The following is a 20,415-nucleotide window of genomic DNA, read 5'->3' as shown; positions in this document are numbered from 1 at the left end:
CAACGACAACGCATCCAGTCAAAAACGCCCTTTCTTATATCCTGATTAAGTTGTAAGTTTATAAATGCTACGCTATTTTCCTTACACTATTGCCATATACGTTATATGATCGATCCATAACACTTTCTTAGTGAGATATCTTTCGGAGTACTAACATGCAAACCTAAAAATCGTTTTGATAGGTGTGTACAGTCATGCTGTACTTAACTTGTTCCTAATAGTTTGGCTGTCCTGTTCTTTTCATTTTCAGATGGCCAGTATACGATCATAACGCAAGCCTCCGGAGCTCGGAGTGCGAAGCAGACGTAATCAGCACGGGGCAACAGACGTAATCGTGGGCCAAAGAGAACGTCTACGTGGAGGAGGTGTTGCTTTCAGGACACCCCCAGCAACGCCGTCGAAGCTGCTGCAGCAGCAACTATTGGTGGCTGCGAAACAAACATCAGGCGTGTCAAGAGGACTCTGTCAGGATGTCGGTGACCACGACCTTGAAGAAGATCTCAGCGTCGACGACGGGGCGTCGCGGCGGATCGTACCACTCAACTGGTGGCCCGGAATCCAACTCTGTCGTTGAAAAGCGCACGATTACGGTTGCAGTCATTGGCCTTTCTGGCACCGAAAAGGTTCGTGCCCGTAGGGAATGTTTTGTTCCTTCTGCTCTTGTTCTATAAGCAAAACCGACTTCAATCATGTTGTTGATTATATCTCAAACTGAGGTCGTATGATGTGTTGACGTTGTGACGAAACCAAGGCTTCCTATACGTATTTTTTATACCCACATACATAGATACCTGTAAACATGTTGTTTTATTTATTGGATCTAGTACAAGCGGCAAGGCTAAGTGGTTTAGTTTGTTAGACATCCTATTCTTCGAACGACGAGAGGAACGGTTAAACACGGCCAGATATCTGTGTGATGCTCTGAGTAATACGCGGCCGATTGAATGTTTAGCCTCATTGATGAGAGCCCCTAAGAAGCTGTTGCTTGCGCCTGTAGTCTCTTTTGCATGTTCATGCACTCTCTTATCAACCTTACCGGAAAAGAACGACAACAAGCCAATACACACATTAGCAACTGGTTTTGATTACCACCCCCTACAAAACAAACATGATATAAAGCGGCTTAGACGAGGGGACGCTCATCGAACTGGTGGCTCATCGGTTCGTGGCATAACATATCAACATTCCTTAATTTGAATGAATACTATTTCAAGATTTTCTCAAAAGTCTAGTAAGAAATAGGGAAGAAGGCCAAACAAGTACCAGGAACCAGCGTTACCAACCCTTGCAACTCCTAATGGCAAACCAGTGCAAACTGGAACATTCTATGGACGTATGATGTATAGACAGTTCGTTCACGCTTTTCCTGTTCAACGATATTTCTAAGTTTAATATAAACGTCCACTTTCAGAGCTTTACATCTACACGTTACCTAGGGAGATAATGATAGTATAAATGTATGTATGTATGTATGTATGTTTACATAGGAACGTACATGGATATCTGCATACATTTGAATATCGTCGACGTAATACCAGCGTTCCTCTTTAACGGGTCTGTTTTAAGAACTACTCGGTTACGATGAACGTTTCGTTTAAGCATCTTTCTATAACTGGATGTCTGTCTCTGCGATGTTGTGCTTAGTGAGTAGATGGTACGATCCCTTTGGTTTTTTGCCGGCATCGACGAAGTGGCAATGGCACTGAAAACGAAAAGAAAAAGTACCAAAGTTCGAAGGCTTTTGGCTGAATCGATAGCGGTCTCTACGGCTTCCACAGCCGCCGCCGGCGCCACTGTTGTTTTCGCCGCCATCAGCAATGGTAGGGGTATAGGGGTATATCGATTTTTCGGACCCAACGATAGTAGGCTGAGCGCCACTAACTTTCACACGGTGATAGTGCTGATCATGATGAGTTTACGTCCGACTTTGATCTTGCTGTTGAGCTGGTGCCTTGCACTCCGGCATGGAGCGGGGTCCGGCGCATCTATCTGATAGGTCGGCGACGTAGCCATCGAGAGTCAGAAATACAGCATCTTCGGATCGAAAAGAGACTTCGGCTAGCGGAAGTTGGTCATTAGCACAGTATGATATAATCGATTTTTATATTATAGAAGAATATAGAGAAACGGTAACGTAGGAACACGTGCTTGCCAGCTGCTATATTTGCTAAGACCGTCTAAATGCTTCAGGCCGCGGTGTTCGATTCACAAAAGGGAGTCAACCGAAATTCGAAAACCAACCAGCAGTAATGCATCTTTCCGGATTCTTTCCTTATTAGATATTTCAATGGATTTCCAAGGTTTCGATGGGTCTACCTCGCCAGTATGTATATATAGCGCCATCACATTTTGTCTGGGTAACATCGCCAGAGAATACGTTATGGATGAGTGTAAGCTGCGCGCTTTCTCCGTAACGTAGTTATGTTACTCTATACACTCATCGGTTTGTTGTCTGTGTTTTATCGGTTAGCTGTTTGGTGGTCTCGAAGACGCAACAGAGCGAATTATGCTTCCGTTGCCACTTCTGTTACTGCAGTGAGTGCTATCGCCATGATTATTAGTGTATGCTGCCACTGCCAGGAGCGACAGCAGCGCTGACGGTGACTCATGGCCGCCAGAGGCGCAGGCCAACCCAGTTTGCGAGAAGGCGAAGAAGAAATGGCCTGCCTATACGACTGCTTCGGGCGGAGCACTACTATGCGTTTGTTGTCGATTCAGCATCAAGCCGAAGAGAAATTCGTATGTATGTCCTTACGTAATAGTGTACGTGATATTACGAGGCCGCTTTCAAAAGTCTCAACGTACACGAAGACAACTATATCTAAATAATATATAAGTTTGCGGACAAATACGTTAAATGTAACGGGGCTGGAACCTGTTTTGTTTGTGACCAATACCAAGCCAGTAATTCAAGTCCAAAGCGAAAATATGGGTAGGAGCGGTGCGATCTGTCAGAACATTGCTGCTACACTTGCTTGATCTTGAAGTATTGTAGTACAATATATTTTACTACCTTACCTATTACTTACTATATATTGTACATACACACACATATGTATGTGTGTTGAAAAGTTTAAATTATTCGAGCTTTAGATTATATTATCAGGTTTTGTTATGTAATTTATATTTAAGTTTCAGTTTCATGAAATGTACAAACCTTGACTGCAGTTATTTAAACTTTTCCGCGTTTTAACTATTGCACCTCAAAGAACATTTCATTTGGGTGTTGATGCTGATTTTTGATTAATTGCGGTTTGCTGGCGTAGGCTGGTCAAGGAAACGGCAGGGTATTCTAGACGATTCTCATCAAGATGGTACAATTTTTCGTCATAATGGTCGTGCGTAGGTGACCCGTTCTGTTGCACACAGAATTTGCCGTCTTCATCAAAGTCTTTCGGTATACATGCTTAAACAGATTCTTGCGGAATATTCAAGCAATCCACTGGTTACATATATATATAGACACTGATATAACCCGAAGGGGGAATAGGATTTGCATATTTTCCTTCTTTTCCCTCTAAAGCCACTATTTTTTTTCGAGAAAAAGCTGTCCGATTCGCTTGCAACTAGAGACTGAACAGGAGCCCATGCAGTTAAGTACATAAAATCTGACTCATTTTTGAATGAAAGTTGAGAAGCAACAAAGATCATATATTTTTTTTTTATTACAAAACTAGCTGTACGAGTTCCACTTAATGAAAAGAAAAAGGTCGCGTATGCATGTCTTCTTTTGTTAGGAGTTATTTATTCCTTAAGATCATCTAGTCCAGCATGCATTTCAAAGTGACGCCAACGACATCTTCTACTAGCCTGGATTGTCCGAGTGTAAAAAAATTCGATGCACTAGGTACTGCACAACGAGCGATAAATAAACACCTTGGAAAATCAACCGATATAGTCTGATATGTGGGTAGAATAGATGCATTTCAATATTGACCAAAGATAAAGAGAAACAGCGCCATGGCAACGCGGCCAGCGTCACCCAGGCCTTAATGGTTCCATATGGATAGGTTTATATATGTGTCTATATGTGTCACGTCCTAGTGTGAGCGACATTGGATTTTTTCTATCTGATAGCAAGCAGTTCACTGCCGGCCAGACACAGCGATTCTATTCGTAAGCATTTTAGCAGCGCTATGGTGCGTCTTCAACGATTTGCATTTTTCGGGGCTCGAGCTTTCTGTTCGGTCTAGCTGTTTATCTTATCGTTAGCCCTTTGAGAGTCTGGGTGCCAGCTGACCACTATTGGAATATTAATCAAGACTCAATCAACGTATTATGTTACAACTATTAAAAACAGGAAACCGTTGTTTTAAGGAGGCGATGAAATCGTCTAAAATCTGTTCAAGTATTATAAAAGGTTGTAGTATGGACATTTTGCAATAAAAGGGTAAATTAAAGGTAAGCTTGGCAGAGAGAATGTTTTTTTGCATGTATTATGCAGGGACAATATAGCTATGTAGTCGTACAGTAGCTATAATGTTACCATGCGCAGTAACTTGTGCAACTTGATAGCTTCAGTTAAGTTGTAGAGCAACGTATGCTTCTAATTAGATAAGCGCCGGAAAGCTATGCCGCATTTTGATTAATAATATGCTAGTACTTTTTATATTTCTATTATGTTGCATTTATATTACTATTTTATATTGCCAAACAGTAATAACATAATAGACATTTATTAAATTTGACACTACTGGGAGATGGTGTGGTATTCTGTTTCCAATTTGCCAGGGGCAAAGTGAATGTAAGTTAACATATTCACTTTTACTGCAATTATCACTGCTGCTATTCCAGGAAAAGGGTTGCATGGGCTCGGGAAAATCATGCCTCTGCAATCGTTTTGTGCGTCCGGGTGAAGATGACTATTACACGGACCATATCTCTGTTTTATCACAGACGGACTTCGGTGGTCGGGTCGTAAACAATGACCATTTCCTCTATTGGGGTCATGTCACTAAAGGGACATCACCCGATATATTTTCAGGTACTACTAGCAACTAATCTTATCGTCATTACTCTAGCGTTTGGCTTTACTTACAGTCAAAATGCTATTTATTTTCGTCAACAAACACGGCCTGATATGAATATGCTTCGATACAAGTAACGTTTCGCTTGTGAACTGTGCTCAGTTCTTGAGCAATTGTATAACCAGCCTTTATTAGGTAAATTTGTTTGTGTTTAGCCTAACCGACGCAACTATATGCCGTAGCTTGTTATGTTAAATTGTTGTGAATGTTACCTGGAATCTACTGAATGATCAACTTATATTCCTTAGCAAGCGTACATACCATAATTCAATGAAAATGCCGTGTGACAGTACCAATCAGTGTTCTGTATGGTATGTCCGGTACTTAAGCCGTTTGGTATCACCTCAGACGGCTGACTCCTGCCGGCGTGAAACAATGTGCGCCTGCACCTGAATTCCAACATGGATTATTACGTGTCCCGAAGTTTAGTAGGCAAACAAACACCGCCATACAATCATAGTTAGTAGTCAGTACGGTGTGGCCGCCGTAATCGTACGAACATATCTGCATCTTAAACTTGCAACACTCTTGGGATCAGATCTTAAAATAAATGCATTTGTGTGGTATTGAAGGTCAGCGACTCGACGTAGTTATAGATCAGCTTCGGGTATACAACTCGAGACATTAATTTCACTATTCATAAATTATCTTCTTGAGGATGTTGGCTCAGATCTTCTTTGTGGACGCTAAACGGGAACGTAAAGGATGACATTGTAAATTAAGTGAACGTAGCAATTTCAATCTAACCTTCGTCCTCAAGCCGCAAACTCAAAATTAATGTCATCTGAATAGCAAGTGTGGCATGGGTGATTGATTCATTTATGTTAATCCACCCATTTTAGAGATGAACCAGGAACTGGGCATGAGCACACTGTCTAGTGGGCCCGGGGGTGTCTTGGGCGGGGGCAGTGCCGGTCTACCGCCGTTACCCCCAGGAGTAGCCGGAGTACAAACCACGTTTCACATCGTTGAACAAACCGAGTTCATCGACGACTCGAGCTTCCAGCCGTTCAAAAGCGGAAAAACCGACCCCTACGTTAAGCGTTGCGCCTCCACGAAACTTACCTCTGCCGAGAAACTTATGTATATATGTAAAAATCAACTGGGTAAGTTATTCCTAGTGCTAAGTACTTGCTTTTGCTTGACAAAATATAGAGAGGCACACAGACAAAAACGGCGGTCGCTCCTTAACATCCTATCTGCATGTTATCACTTCTCTATTAATATATTCAATTGAAATAACTGTTTTGATCCTGTCATATTAGCGCCTACTTTTTCGTAGTGTTCTCTCCTGGAAAATAGCCGAACAGTATTTTCTATTTGTGGCGTTTTTTTCCACTAACATCTACTCTGGTATACTTATGCTCCGGTATAAACTATGCCATGCACTTGCTTGCTCTGCCACAACCTAAAAACTGGCATCTTCACTCTTCAGAGCTTTTCCAGTTTCAAGATTTTCCAAATAATACAATCTATTCGACTATCGCTGTTCAATTTTCCTTAGGCATCGAAAAAGAGTATGAGCAATGTCTGATGCCAGACGGCCGCCTGAGCGTCGACGGGTTCGTGTGTGTGTTCGACGTCAGCGACGTTCCAGGACGCAGTGTCGAACGCGTGGTCGAATATACGGCCACATGCCTCAGTCAACTTATCAAAACGAAGAAGCCTATTGTGTTAGCTGCTACGAAATGCGACGAAGCAGATGACGCCATGCAGAGGTAAAATGTAAACGTGTCAAGTATTTTATAAAATATAGAAGTGTTAGTACATATATCAGCCAACGTCTGTTCCTGTCTCAATTATATTCAAAAGATAATATTGAAAGGAACAACACGGTCCCATAACCAACATGTTACGCTAATGTTTATTCCCAATTCGGTACATCTGCAATGTGTTTATACGTGCTCTGTTATTATCTCTTGATCGTCATCGTATTTTAGAGAGTTGGATCGCCTGTTATCCCGTAAAGAATTCAAATCGGCTAACATCCCTCTGGTGGAAACCTCTGCTCACAATGCGGTCAACGTCGATACAGCGTTCATGGTCTTAGCACACTTGGTGGATAAGGCTCGACCAGGTAAACTTAAAGTGATGTCGTACCAGGAAGCGTTGAAATGCCGTCAGGAAATGTGCGACTTTGCTGCCGAAGCGTACGGGGCACTAATTCGCGCCCAAGTGAACGACTACCGCACCCTCTGGGTGACCGCCGCGAAGCGTGTACAACACTGTCCCGAATTCAAGCGCTACGTGGAAATTTACGGCAAGGACGCAGCAAAGCGGACGTTTGTCCAACACACGAAACGCCTTAAAGAGCAGTACATAGATAGTCGCGTCCAAGCCTATCTCAGGGTTCTGCCAGACATTCTGCTCGACTTGCTACCCGACCTCGACGCCATCAAGGATACCGAATGGGTCGACGTAAAGGAGCAGCTGCGCAGTCACCCAGACTTTGATCAGTACTTCATCGACAGGCCGGATGAGTCTTGGGAGGAGCTGATCCTGGGGGATGACCAAAACGAGGACGGCCTATGCGATGAAGACCGCGTCCCGTTCCAGTTACTCGACAGTGAAGACGCTGAGCAATGCTATCTTCAGCATCGGCAATCGCTAGAAAGCGAAGATCGGCGCAATGACCAGAGGAGAGCATTTAAAAAACTGCTCGAGGAAACGGGCTTTGTGACGCCTGGAAAAGCCCTCTCCGAGGTACGTGTGCTGTTTATGGGTCGAGATTGTTACGAAGATCTACCCGAAAAAGATATCCAGGACATCTACGACGAGCATCAACAAGAAATCACTGAGCGTGCCAAGAAACATTTCAAGGAACTGCTTGTTGAGAGGGCAGATCTTTTTTACGGCTTTGCTAACCTCGGCAATGGTTGCGTCATTGGCCAGGACGACATACAAAACATCACTCAGGGTCTACAAGAGGACATCAGGTAGGCTTTTATCGATTTTGTCGAAATAGGCAAAACATAAATTGAGCATCTAATACTGAGCCTTGTATAATAGATAGACTGCAGTTAACCAGGATTTAATTTTTTAGAAGCGTGCATAAATCTATTTTTAAACACTTGTCCTCATGGGATGGATTAGAGGGGCTGATGTAAAGTTTCCATGAACATTTTGCAGCGTCAAAAACAGTAGTAGGAATTTGCTTAGTCACTTGGCTTCGGTAGTCAGTTTACATGGACCACATTAAGCTTGTCACTGGATTACGTAATTGGCTAGGATCAGTGAGTTTAGTTAATAACTGCTCTACTAGTTGTGGCTTATTGCTTTTTATTTTGTTTTTTAGGTATAAGACGTTGGAGCGGCTGGACCAGGAGCGTATGCTGATTTTATTACGACACTTAGGCTTTATTGGCCACGGACCTGTTCGAGCTACCTGTCCGGCTGGTCCTGTAACTCACTGTATGGACCGGTTGATAGGTCGAGTTCTGCAGCGTGCTCCCAGACCGCGATCCTGGGCCCGCAGTTCCGCGTGGGCGCTTGCCCACTCTGAAACAGGCGAGCAGAAACTCAACGTCGTATTATTTGCCACAAAATCCCTATTGCACAGCTTTAGTCACTTTTTCAAGGTTAGTTTTAAATACAGATTTGAGAAACTAACCATTCCTTCTATCAAGACTTTGCTGCTGGCTTCCTAGTTTTACAGCACTTTTTCATTTCACTGGACCGTATAAAGTTGGATATATAGTCCCAGCTTATCAACTTTAGATTAGTCTCCGCTGATCAACTTACAGAAGATTAGTTTTAGCTGGTCAACTTATCGTTCATACTTTATACCTATCGACTTCATCATAGAAACGCTTACGTGTGTGTTATATATATAGACTAGACACAAATGTAACACATACTTCCCATTCAGATGAACATTGCAAGCGTAATTTTCTTTTATTAGCAGTTCGGTCATTATTAGTTCGGTATTAGTTGTCACGTAGGGAATATAATAATATATCGTATCTAATTTTACGGTACATATTTGAATTAAAGTAGAGTGTACTGCTTCAACTAGAAGTACTTCCCCTCCGATGCAATGGCGAATCTTCGGAGCAATTCTGTGCGAGCGCCAACAGATTGCACGGTCGCGTGAATCTTCATAAAAACAGTGCAATACGAATTTTGCATGCTCACTTAGCAGTTACGCTCCTCTTGTGGCTTTTTGGCGCCGATAGCGTCCGGGTTCGAGATTGGGTCTAAGTCGGCAAATAATCCCAGCCATGCTGATGGGTCCGTTTTGTGTCCGGGAAGTTGTTTTCTCTCGGCGGTGCCAGCTCCTCCCGAGGTTGATGCGCCATTGTCCTGATCAAGGGCGACATACATCAAAATACAAATGAATTTTTGCAAGGCAATGTGGTTATCATAACATCTCGCACTTTCTTCATAACGAACTATGAGTAGAAGATTAATTCTAAAAACTAGCTTCTTTTCTCTTCTTTGCTTCCCGTTTTGCTAAAAGTAAAATGCTGTGTACAACAATCGGATTTTATTTCTTCATTCTCCTATAACCCAACAAAATGCATTCAAGCATTGACCACTCGCGGCCAAATGATATGTAAGTCAGACGGAATGTTCTTAACCTGCGAAAAACTGAAGATGCTGGAATGGCACACCGGCTGTGCTGTTTGGGCGGGTCTCAGCATCGCGCCAAATGTGGCATTGTTCGCCATCTCGCCAAAGGCATTGAGTCCGGCTAGTTGCTGATTGAGCAACTGCGACGGCAGAATTAATCGGCTCTCGTCTTTGGCAGCCTGCGGGCCCTCGATCAAAGCTACATCTTGGAACGCCCCTCCGAGGAGATCAGTTTCTGCGGTCGCTGACGAATCCTTTTGTGTTTGAACTTGTCCAAATGTGCTCTCCCATTCCTTGGCAAAACTCCCTGCAGCAAAGCCAGATATAGGGGAAAGCGAGCTTCAGTATACATACGCCATACGCCTAGATATCATTCGTCAACTGCGTTTTCGAAATTATATTTTACTCTCAGAATTTTTCCATTCTAAATCAGGTAATGTAGCGCCACTATTTTGTATACAGATTCTGCTCGTCGCTCAATTCCTACCTTGTAGGGCGCTCTGCGCGCTATTAGAACGAAAGATCTCGTCGAGCATCGAGCCCAGATCTGTGGCATCGTCATTATCAAACAAAAGGAGCGGCTCATCATTATCAATCAGTGCAGGCTGTTGTAATCCTACTTCCTTGTTGTCGCAGGCCTTCGTTGGGCCGTTTTTCTCTGTGGCGTCATCGGTTTTTTCCAAGATAACTTGGCCATCTTTCACCTGCCACAGACTTGCCTTTTGAGCCGTGTGCTCCGGGGAGTCTTTCCACTCAGGATTGTAGAACAAAGCTCGATCTCTGTCGCCGTCTTCACGTGCCTATAATGAAATCGATGCGACAAAGACCGTTATATCTGTAAAGACTGTATGAGGTGTCGACTTGTGCTTGAGGTTTCCCCATTTTCCTAAATGTAATTAGGTATATCTATGTGTAGTAGAATCAATGATCCCTTTCGTTTATAAGTAAATGATACAAACTGAAAATCATCACAATAATTAAGCAAGCTGCAACCGATTACAGGTTTTCGCTATAGTATTTTAAACTCCGATAATAACTAGTAGCCGCGTCGACTGCGGCTATTGCCTATCAAGAAGTGCATTTAACTACAGCTGTAACGACAACGCACCTTTTTCGAAGGTGAGTCTGGTTCACCGATGTTACCACTCTCTTCAGCGAGTTTTTTACTTGGTTCAGCCAACTCCTTCACCACCGTGAACTCATAGTACTGATAGCCCTTAAAAGCTTCCGACACTTCGGCCAATGCCTGCGCAGTTTTATCCCAAAAAGCCAAAAGAGCCTGCTGATAAGCTGCAAGCGCATGCGAAAACATGTTACACCTCGAAGCGGATAACAGGTCGACTTTCTGCAAGGTGTCTACTTTCAACTTTTCGAAACCAAGTTTTGTCTTTTTGACGTGACCTTGTACTTTGCGAAACTTTTCTAGTTGCCGGTACGTGTCTGGGTCAAGCTTCTGCGACACTTCTTTCATCCAAAGCAGCGCACCTCGATAATCGGTGCGAGATTTCTCCATTTTATTAACAGTTGCCTCGGTATCGGCTATCGCCCGAATGAGGTACGTCTCTACCTCTTGATACAGCCGTATCAGAGGATTTCGCAGGGTGAGTCTCTGCTGAGCGGTGAAGGCTAGCGACTTGCCGGTTGCCGTCATCATTTTGCCGGCACGAGTCTTATCCTGCTTGCCGCAGTCCTTGAGAAACCTACCCATGGCATTTTCCTCCTGGCTGAGAATCGAGAGACGGTCCTGGTAATTTTCAAGTATTCGTTCGAGTGCCACACATGAGTTGTAGATTGCTGAAAATAACTCGAGTTTCGCGTCGAGATCAGCATCGGACGCTACCAGATTATCGTCTTCTTTTTTGCCAAATTTCTTTATTAGAATCTGTTTCGTAGACCAATACTTTTTCTGGAGACGGGACACGGAATCCTGCATGTCCCGACCGTAGTAATTGAAATTTGCACTATCCATGATACGAATTTTAGTTATTTTTTGCTATTCAGCGAAAAATACGCGAGTCACTGTCGCAATAAAACAAATTACTCCATTTTTACTAACTTGATTGCGGCAGTCTGGTCGTCTCCGATATTTTGTATAATATCCGATTACTATTGGCACACAGTTCGCTTCCTGCTTCGTCGTACTGGTGATTTTAGCTGTCCTAGAGTTTTCACGGTTTTCGCTACAAGTCGCGTCTACAATAACAACTAGAACTACTTTTCCACACTAGCATGGCTGTGCCTGGCTGCACCCTGGCATGGCCTGTCGCCGATCGTATCCTAACCTACCGTGGTTCTTGTGCTGCTGGCTCGGTTTATCTTCGACCATCGGCGGATCCTCTCTAACTGCTGGGCCGTTGTGATGTTGCTTTGTGGAATTCCTGTTACCTAACAAACGCGGTATTGAACCACTGAATGTGTCGAGCCGAAAAAAGACTGCACCCAAGGTCGTAAGAGCGACGCCTACCTCAACGTTAAACATGTGTTGACATCGTTCGGCGATACTTAAACGGTCAGCTGTTAGCTTCTAATTGACAATAAGAGGTTGGAATATTTGTGATTGCTGGCAGTGCTTCGTGGCCAAGTTTCTCGAAGCTGTTTTTTTTTTCTGGCCTATTTAGTGGCGTCTTTCAAGGATGTTGTCTGTTACTGAGTGCTTCGTTGCTTACAGGGCCTGTATGTCTGTTTTCTGCTAGTAGCTGTTTCCATAGTCGTTTGCCAGCTAGTTTGTTAGCTCCTAGATGGGGAAGTCTGTTGTGGAGCGAAAGGAGCGACGAACCGAAAACAGCGCCATCTACAGGCTCGAGCAGGTTATAGTAACGAAAAGATTGGCGCGTGTATGGGAGTTGTCAACTTTTTATCAGAGAGAGTAACGAAATAAACAGGGTACAGGCAGAACAGATAGTGGATGTGTAGGACAAAATTTTATCGAAAATTCTAAGTTGAGTAAAGAGTGGCTTTTGTTATGTCAAAGGACATATGGTACATACATGTAAATAATAAACCATTGCTATTGCTATACTTGTTAAGTCGCACGATGGTTACATTGTCATATCGGTTCTAAAGCAGTAGACATGTAGAATAAAAATAATATGTTTATGGGTTAATCTTCGCTTAAATATTAAGCACTAATGAATATTTCCGCACTATGGCGTCCCGTCTTCGTGTTGGAGTAGCGGAAATCGTATGAACTGCGGTCGTGACACCTATATCTGCGTTTAAAAAATTGTAAAGCAGCTTGTGTTGTAGATTGTTCTAAACAAATATTCTCCTCTGACAAATTACGAGTTACAACAAATATATAGATATCCGTTGAAAATAGAAATCAAGAACCATGCTATAGCCGAATCACTGTGGCAAAAGTATACCGTCGTTGGGCAGTCAGCCGAAGACTTTATTTCATGCACTGAATGGCATCTTGTAGACACGTGTTCTTTCTATGCCGGCGACAAGAAAGCGGTTAATCAGCCAATACGCGACATGCGTGCATGTATTGCATTTTGACATTTAATTGTCAGGTCTCTTTAATCATTACAATTTTGTGTCATCTTATTGATTTTTCAACTGTCCTAGGCACTTCGGTAAAAACTAATTGTATTGTAAGAAGTACACAGACCAGTTTTTTTGTGCTGCTCATTATAGGTCGTTCACTCAACTAATTATTTTATAAAATCTATATATATATATATGCTATGCTTGGATGTTAGTGAGTCACTCAATGATAAGGGAAGCACCTGAAAAGAACGTAAGATTAGCATTATTTCAGCTAGTATTATATAATCTATGGTCTGATTGCATGTAAATCCAAAGTAGTCTATAATCTCATGTGCTTACAGAATCAGTGCTGCAGTTGTATCGACGAGGCGTCAGGGCGGTGCATTCTAGAACTAGAAAAGGACCAGCGCTACGCCCTTGAACTCCGTCTAATCGACGGGGATGTTTCACAGCCGGAGAATTCGTTTCGGACGCCGGACTTTATTCCACATGGTTGCATATGTCTCTACGAGGACTCCAGGTAAGCTTCGGAATCCCTTCAAATTGTCGAAACATATATATTACATTTACATGCCACAGCATTAGCGTTAAGTTGCTATGGTGACATGTGCAACTGCACTTAAGGGCTCTTTAGTGTATTGGCGCGGACTCGGAAACCGGCGCAGACAAACCCATCTCATGTCATATTCAAAGGAATCAGGACCTCTCCATGCACAAATGTGTGCTATTTTTCGAGTCTGCCTTTGTGTACAACTATTCTGCTAGGTAAAATTACATACTTGTTAACACGTAATCGGCATAGTGATGCTTCTGTCCTAGCCCATGTAAGTCTTTATTTGGCTCCAAACTATTTTTTTCTAATTATTTAGTTGAATATTATTAATTATGCTGTATAGTTACAGGGCACATGTTTCTGATGGAGACTTTGTTCTGCGCTTTGCGGCTTCACCTTATGCCTCGCCCTTAACCTATGGTAATTTTCTTCTTGCATTCTATTCAGTTCATTGGAATACATCCGCGATTCGCTGGAGAAGACACTTCTGTCGAATTTAGAACAGGACGCTGAATTGGTTGAGCAGGAGCCCGGCGAAGAGGCCGGACGGCAGCCTTTCCACGGTCTACCAATTGTTCTAGTGCTTTTATGTCGCGAAAATGGCGACGAAGTCGAACTCGGCCAGTTACGCGACGAAGGAAATAGCCGCGCCCGTGCGTTACAATGTCCGTTCATCGCCGTCAATTATGTAGCCGATGGGTTCGATCGGGCTTCAGTACTTCTATCTGTATCGCAATTAATCGAGGGAATTCAACGACGTTCTGGCCTAATGCAGTTGGCAGGCGGTCCCGGACGGGGTCTCGGCGAACCGGGAGCCGCGCCTCCAGACGTCAAGGTGCTCCTTTGCATGTTGTGCGGCGACCCCTACGACGCTGAACGACTACTTTCTCCCTTGTTATCTCATCAATGCTGTTTGGTTAGCAATCTACCGAACACGGTGACGCTTGAGGCATACGTTGGCCCTGTAGGCCCCCGCGGTAAAACCACAATCGTTGTCCAGATTCAAGCAACCAGCTATCATCGGGTTCGACCACAAATTCCTGATGGACATATAAATGGCGTGATATTGGCGTACGCTCTTGAGCGACCAAACTCGCTTGCCGCATTGACTTCGTTTTCGAAGAACATCTCACATGTGCCCATACAGATAGTGGCTCTTGCAGGTTTACCGCCGACGACCGCAGAAGACGCGGCCACACGGGAAACGTTGTTAGCTGAAGGAGAGGACGTTGCCCATGCATTACAGGCACATTTTCTATGTGCTGCATCCCCAGATACACCGCTAAGTAGTAAGTGGAAAGAAAGACTCCATATCAAGTAACGAGGACGTTGATGTAGTTTACACTAATTCATAATTTTATTGTGATTTAAATGAGCCAACGGTGAATTAATCATCAACCAGGCAAACCTGCCGACGAATCTTTAACGTGCATCTGTTAGAATGTTAGTTTCTGTAGAATTTTTTCCCAAGCCATAAGTTGTTGTTTCAGATAATGGTAAAGTGTGAGGTCGTTGATTCAGTAAGATTTGAAATCTCGGCTGTGAACTTCTATTTTTCATTGCTATATCTTGGCAGCAAGTATTTTCAAGATATTCTACCATATCAATACATCTAATATACAATTATATATTAATCATATGTATAATAAACTCATCGTGCCTCGAAAGGACCTGCAGATTATGACAGATGCAGCCTCGCACGTCGCTCGGTGCATTTATGTTGCTCTTTAGCTGTATATATATATATAAAATGCTAATATGTACATGCATTCACTATAAACAATTGTAGAACCTACTTCAACTCATCCTTGCTTTTCATTCATTGACTAATCGATCTCTTTTTGATTACAGCGACCGCGTACTCGCCGTTCTTTAAAGACGTCTATCAATACAAAGCCGGAACAGAACGAGCCTTTAGTCCTGTGTGTGACGGCTCTTGTCAAGAGGAGCTATCCGAGTACACCGAGGAGGAGGAAGACGTTGAAGGTCATGAAGGCCACGCACACGGGGCTCCCCATGGCGGACATCAGGGTGGAGATCCTTCCGAAATGGCCACTTTACCGTTACGAGGATACGTCGTACCGCCGCCGCCAATGCGACACGAGAGCTATAACCAAACACCCGCTGTCGGGTAAGTTTTTGCGGCACCTATTTTGTTATAGTATTAACGTAACCGTTATGTCCCCCAGAGAACAAATCAATCTTACGAAATGCCCGAGTCTTGCAAAAGAAATTGTAAGAAATGCAACTTGAAATTATAAAGCTCACGCACTATCCATTTATTATTCAAGGATTGTTCCGGAAATAAAGGCGCCTACGAGATTGGCTATTAGCTCTAATTTTATAGATCCATTGACTTCTACTAAACAACATATTAATAACGTTTGACCGTCAACGTATATGCGAAATGTACAGTTCCAATTCAGTGATAAAATTCGTGCGTTCCTGCATCTTACTGCTGCATATATTAAATATTACTTTTTGTAAAAACCAAGCTTAGGACTCGGGAAATGGTACGCTAGTGTCTGTAATAGTTAACGGATAATAAGAACAGGTATATATATGAGAGTGTAAACGTTCCATGGGAATTTCCTTTATTCCCAGTTTGCATGCTGTAACATAACCTGCTGACCTTTTAGCACCGACTTCCCAATTTCAATGACATTGAAGATAAGAATTTTGCTAAAGACATCAAATTTGAAGTCATCGAGCTTACAATCTACAAACTTGAAGATCCCTTTTGAGTGAAATCGGCGGATAAGTCTTGTTGCGCGCAGTGACTGACGCTGATGTTTTAATATAAACTCTACCCTCCCTGGATATATCATTTGCACCTTATTGTTATGTGTCGTTCAATATGGTACAGATGAAAAAACAACGTTGGAGACTGCTCAAATTGTACTGAATACACCAACCACTCTACTATGACACTTTGTTTAAATTTTTGGCAATTTATTGCATAATATACAATCGCAAACCCCTATAAGGCTACGTGTCTGTTGGTAGCTATATCATATACAAAAACAGTGCCCTCACCCGGCGTCAGACTTGCTTATTGTTGTTTTTTTCTTTTTTATCTTATTCGCTCCATCAATCTATTAGACGAAATAGTAGCTATCACTTACTATGTTTTGAATTAATTACGGGACGAAGCGAGTCTCTGTGTGGATTGATTTTAACGTGAACTACATACGAAACCATAACCCCTAGATAAGGGCGAGATCACAAGGGGTAGCGAACGAAAAGAATTAAGAAGACGAAATGTAGACTATATTGCTATCAGTGTTCAATTGAATTTGTTTCTCGCAGCAGACTGTCTGCCTGACCGCTCGCCTGCTCGCTCCAGCCGTTCTGACTGAGTAGTTTACCCTTTTGCCGTATCGCTCGATTCGGTACCACTTGTTCATCGCTATCGTCGACGCTTTCGCTGTTACACAGCTGTGTCGCTTTCGCAAGGACATCGCGGCTGGTATCGCCACCGCCATTGCGTCCTCCTTCTGGAGCGGTAGCCGCCTTTGTTCCGTGTTTCTACGCATAACTACGCTCCCAGCCATATCAACGCGACAGAGCTACTATTGCAACGGGTGCTGCCCAGCAGCATATCCGTCTCAGCTCACTCATTGCTCGCCTCTGCTGGCCAGTGTTGATGACGAAAGGAGAGCGTCGCCATTGGAATTGTCGGCAAACAAACGGTCGCAAGTTGGCGAACGTCGATGGTCAGTTGGACAGGTCAGGGTAACTTAGCTTCTAGACGGACGGACGGACGGAACGAACATTGGCTTCAATCGTACGTCTGTGCTATTCTCCCTCCCAAACTATCCGTTCTGATTAACCCGCGAACAGACGAAAAGACACACACCCGAATGAGCAAAAGTCCAACCAACCCATGAGTCTGCGAGTTCGAGAGTATAGCATCCCGCTTATTGTAGCAATCAATTTTGTTACTGATGCTGGTACGGTCAGCAGCGTATATCGTGCGCATATCGGACAGAATATCGTGGTATCGTTATTAATTGTAATGCTCCGACTGACGACAATGTTGCGATCACCCACGCTAGTAACTTAGTTGGCCAAACGTTGTTTGTGACCATGACTGCATCCACCGTGAATACTGTTTCGAGGCACGTTTCGAGAGTAGAGTGCACGGCGTAAGACGCGCACTGCTTCCAAGGAGATGCATGAGGTTGGCCTGTGTGTGTGTGTGGTGCAAATTCGGTGATGATAAAAAAAATACCTAGTTTGTACTTCTTTCTCTTCTGTGAGAGCTAGTAGAAATAAATCATTGTCACTTTCGTGACTGTAGTATCGCAGTGGTAGGCGCTGTTGCAGTGGAGATGGGGAGCGGTCGGGAATGCCGCACCCGAAATGGCTTCCAGTTCGAGTGACGACGACAGTTGACGTACGGGATTTGGAACGATTGTCTGTGAACTTGTCCAAGTGGGAAAAAAACAGAAGTGAAGTGCAGGTATAAGCTGCTCCCGCTGGAAAAACTCTAAAGGCGCTGGCTAGGAGAGATTGGAAACGAAAATATTGTTCACTAGCATAATCAACAATGATTTTTGTTTGTGGATATGCGTGGTGTGTATATGCGTTTAAATATACTATCGATTTGAACGCTGTTGGCTATAACTCGCAGAAAATCTGGCACTTCTTCTGCTATTAATATTTCGTTATTTTTACTGTGCTCGTGATGTAAATAGATTTCCAATAAAATCCTTCAGTCTACAAGATAACGTCGTATTAGTAGTAACTTAATAACGGCAGTGTTTAATATTAAAAAAAAAGTGCACTTTTGTTTTCTTTATGTTTATACTGTGTTGGTAATTAGTTAGGTGCGCATTTAGAGGTAGGTATCTAGTCAGTCGAGTTGTCGCAACTCGAGGGCGATCAGCCCCTGTTATAGAAATGCGTGATACGTATTGGCCTGTTGAAGTCCTCGGAGAGGCTTACGACTCGTAGTTCGACAGTCGTTCTTTTTCTTACGTTTGTACTTGCTTGTGATTTCCGGGTGCTGTCTGCATCATTTATATGAGTGATATTTCGCTAGCTTGTGACGTTTCGTAAATTGACGTGTTATCAAGCTCCCGCCCGTTGCTGGTGCGTCTGGCGAAGGGACCCATTCATGGCTTCACCACAACTGATTGTTTTCTTCCTTTTGTTACTTTATCACTCTTGACAATTTGTAATCTACGTCCTGCGACGCTTAATGCATATACACCAATCCGTCTGTACACATGTACCTGTAAACGTCGAGCGAACGCACACTCTTCTATTGTATCAACGTCCCACGTTTTTTGCTTTTGTATGCATCTCGTTGCACGTGTGTGCGTCCATGTGTGACAAGTACGACACATGTTATCACGTATTTAAGCATCGCACGGCAACCAGGAGATTTAACGTCTAGCGACAACGAAGACCGCCGCTGCCGCATTAAAAATAACTGGTAAATCATAAATTCATTGCCTTCCAAATGTCTTCACCGCTGTAAAGTATACTTGCACTTGAGGCTGGTTCGCTATTTCACTATTATAGGAACGGTAATAGGCATTGGGAACCTAGTATGCTGTGACCGTAATCACAGCGTTTTTAGCTATTATCGTAGGTGATAGTATCGTACAGACGGTGAAGGAACGCTCGTGCACACTACTTCTGGCAGTCACAAGCAACTTAGACCAGAGCGTTAGTTTGGGCATGAACAACGCGAACGTGGAGGGTGGGTGACCGCGAAACGATTCCTGGTCACGAACATCGTCAGTCCACAGCCGCTAGCCCGCCAATGGGCTGGCCTGAACTTTCGAATATCGATAACGTCAATTCGGGCCGAATCTGTGCAAGAGGCGACGTCTGCTCGACCCGTCATTGCTACGTTCTCCTTTGACGAGGCGCCCGATATTGGTTCAATGTCGCATAAAATCTCGATTTAAGAATACCGCAGGTAATCAATGCATTTTTTTTCTATATTGGGTGACGTTTTGCTCTGTGGCATAACCTGCTTACACCATACGATGAATGGGCCGTTCGACGTACGGAACGAACAGACTGCTTGCAAGTTATGCTATAACTTTTTTTTGCTATAATTTATCTGCTACAGATATGCTATATAGCAGATATATGCGTGAAATTGAGATAAACAAACTCTGCGATAGCCGTCCGGTTCACGTAATACAGTGCGCAACCACGTACTATCATGATCAACGGCGGAATAAAGGACGCTGTAGAATATGACGGCTAACAAGGCTATAAGCAACGAGCGATGGTCGTGAATTGAGCGATTGACCAGTACCATTGTGTTCTAAGAGTGCGCTTACGGTCCTCATATAACACAGTTGTTTGCTTGATGATGCCAGTATAAACACCTGAGTTACTGAAAGGATAACCGAAGTTGTGTGACAATAATCGTCATAGGCGAGGTCATGTCCGTAAATGGTTGCTACCATCAAAATAAACGTATAAAAAAAAAGTTTCTCTTGGTTCGCTTGTTATTCCTGTTGCTCTTTTTTCTGAATAACAACTGAGTCGATTGATCGGTGGAATCATCGTCTAATTAATCAATCTGACCCGGAACACAGAAAAGGCACCGAGGAAATAAACTGGAGATGATGCTCTTCCAAGGATTAAAGAACAATTCAGTCAAGGATGCGCCGAATGGCTCTTGAGAGCGACAACAGTCGGGGTCTCTGTGACTATTTCACAATTGATTTAATGAACTTGTACTTATTATGCTCTCCTCGCAGTATTTGTTACGCAGTACGGCCATTTTAGTCAAATACG

At 43.4% G+C, this 20,415-nt stretch overlaps 2 protein-coding genes across 7 annotated transcripts in view; one reads left to right on the top strand and one right to left on the bottom strand.

Moving 5' to 3' along the window:
* The window catches only part of RhoGAPp190 (Rho GTPase-activating protein 190), a 59,804-nt gene that overhangs the window by 19,996 nt on the left and 19,393 nt on the right, over nt 1-20,415 (top strand). For all 6 annotated transcript variants that reach the window (XM_086970795.1, XM_022843328.2, XM_022843329.2 and 3 more), the window contains 9 exons: nt 251-623; nt 4,795-4,984; nt 5,870-6,133; nt 6,532-6,745; nt 6,968-7,963; nt 8,323-8,605; nt 13,433-13,611; nt 14,092-14,933; nt 15,496-15,775. In XM_086970795.1, the coding sequence (XP_086826921.1) occupies nt 471-623; nt 4,795-4,984; nt 5,870-6,133; nt 6,532-6,745; nt 6,968-7,963; nt 8,323-8,605; nt 13,433-13,611; nt 14,092-14,933; nt 15,496-15,775 (3,401 nt within the window). In that variant the 5' untranslated portion in view covers nt 251-470. The remainder of the gene's footprint in view (nt 1-250; nt 624-4,794; nt 4,985-5,869; nt 6,134-6,531; nt 6,746-6,967; nt 7,964-8,322; nt 8,606-13,432; nt 13,612-14,091; nt 14,934-15,495; nt 15,776-20,415) is intronic.
* Nucleotides 8,891-12,314, bottom strand: ICA69 (islet cell autoantigen 1-like protein). The gene is made up of 4 exons (XM_022843334.2): nt 10,708-12,314; nt 10,087-10,399; nt 9,608-9,906; nt 8,891-9,329 (listed from the first exon to the last, which is right to left on the bottom strand). Exons 1-4 carry the CDS (start codon nt 11,566-11,568, stop codon nt 9,162-9,164), a joined length of 1,641 nt encoding a protein of 546 aa, XP_022699069.1. The 5' UTR covers nt 11,569-12,314; the 3' UTR covers nt 8,891-9,161.

This window comes from Varroa jacobsoni, unplaced genomic scaffold (genome assembly GCF_002532875.2).
Source record: "Varroa jacobsoni isolate VJ856 unplaced genomic scaffold, vjacob_1.0 scaffold_1058, whole genome shotgun sequence".
Lineage (NCBI taxonomy): Eukaryota > Metazoa > Arthropoda > Arachnida > Mesostigmata > Varroidae > Varroa > Varroa jacobsoni.
This window is presented reverse-complemented; position numbering and strand designations above follow the sequence as displayed.

Coding starts and splice junctions, on each gene's coding strand:
- ICA69 (XM_022843334.2), bottom strand. CDS start 11,568: ATGGATAGTGCAAATTTCAATTACTACGGTCGGGACATGCAGGATTCC. Junction 9,907..10,086: donor CGCGCAGAGCGCCCTACAAG/GTAGGAATTGAG, acceptor GCTTTGCTGCAG/GGAGTTTTGCCAAGGAATGG. Junction 9,330..9,607: donor GCATCTTCAGTTTTTCGCAG/GTTAAGAACATT, acceptor GCCCTTGATCAG/GACAATGGCGCATCAACCTC.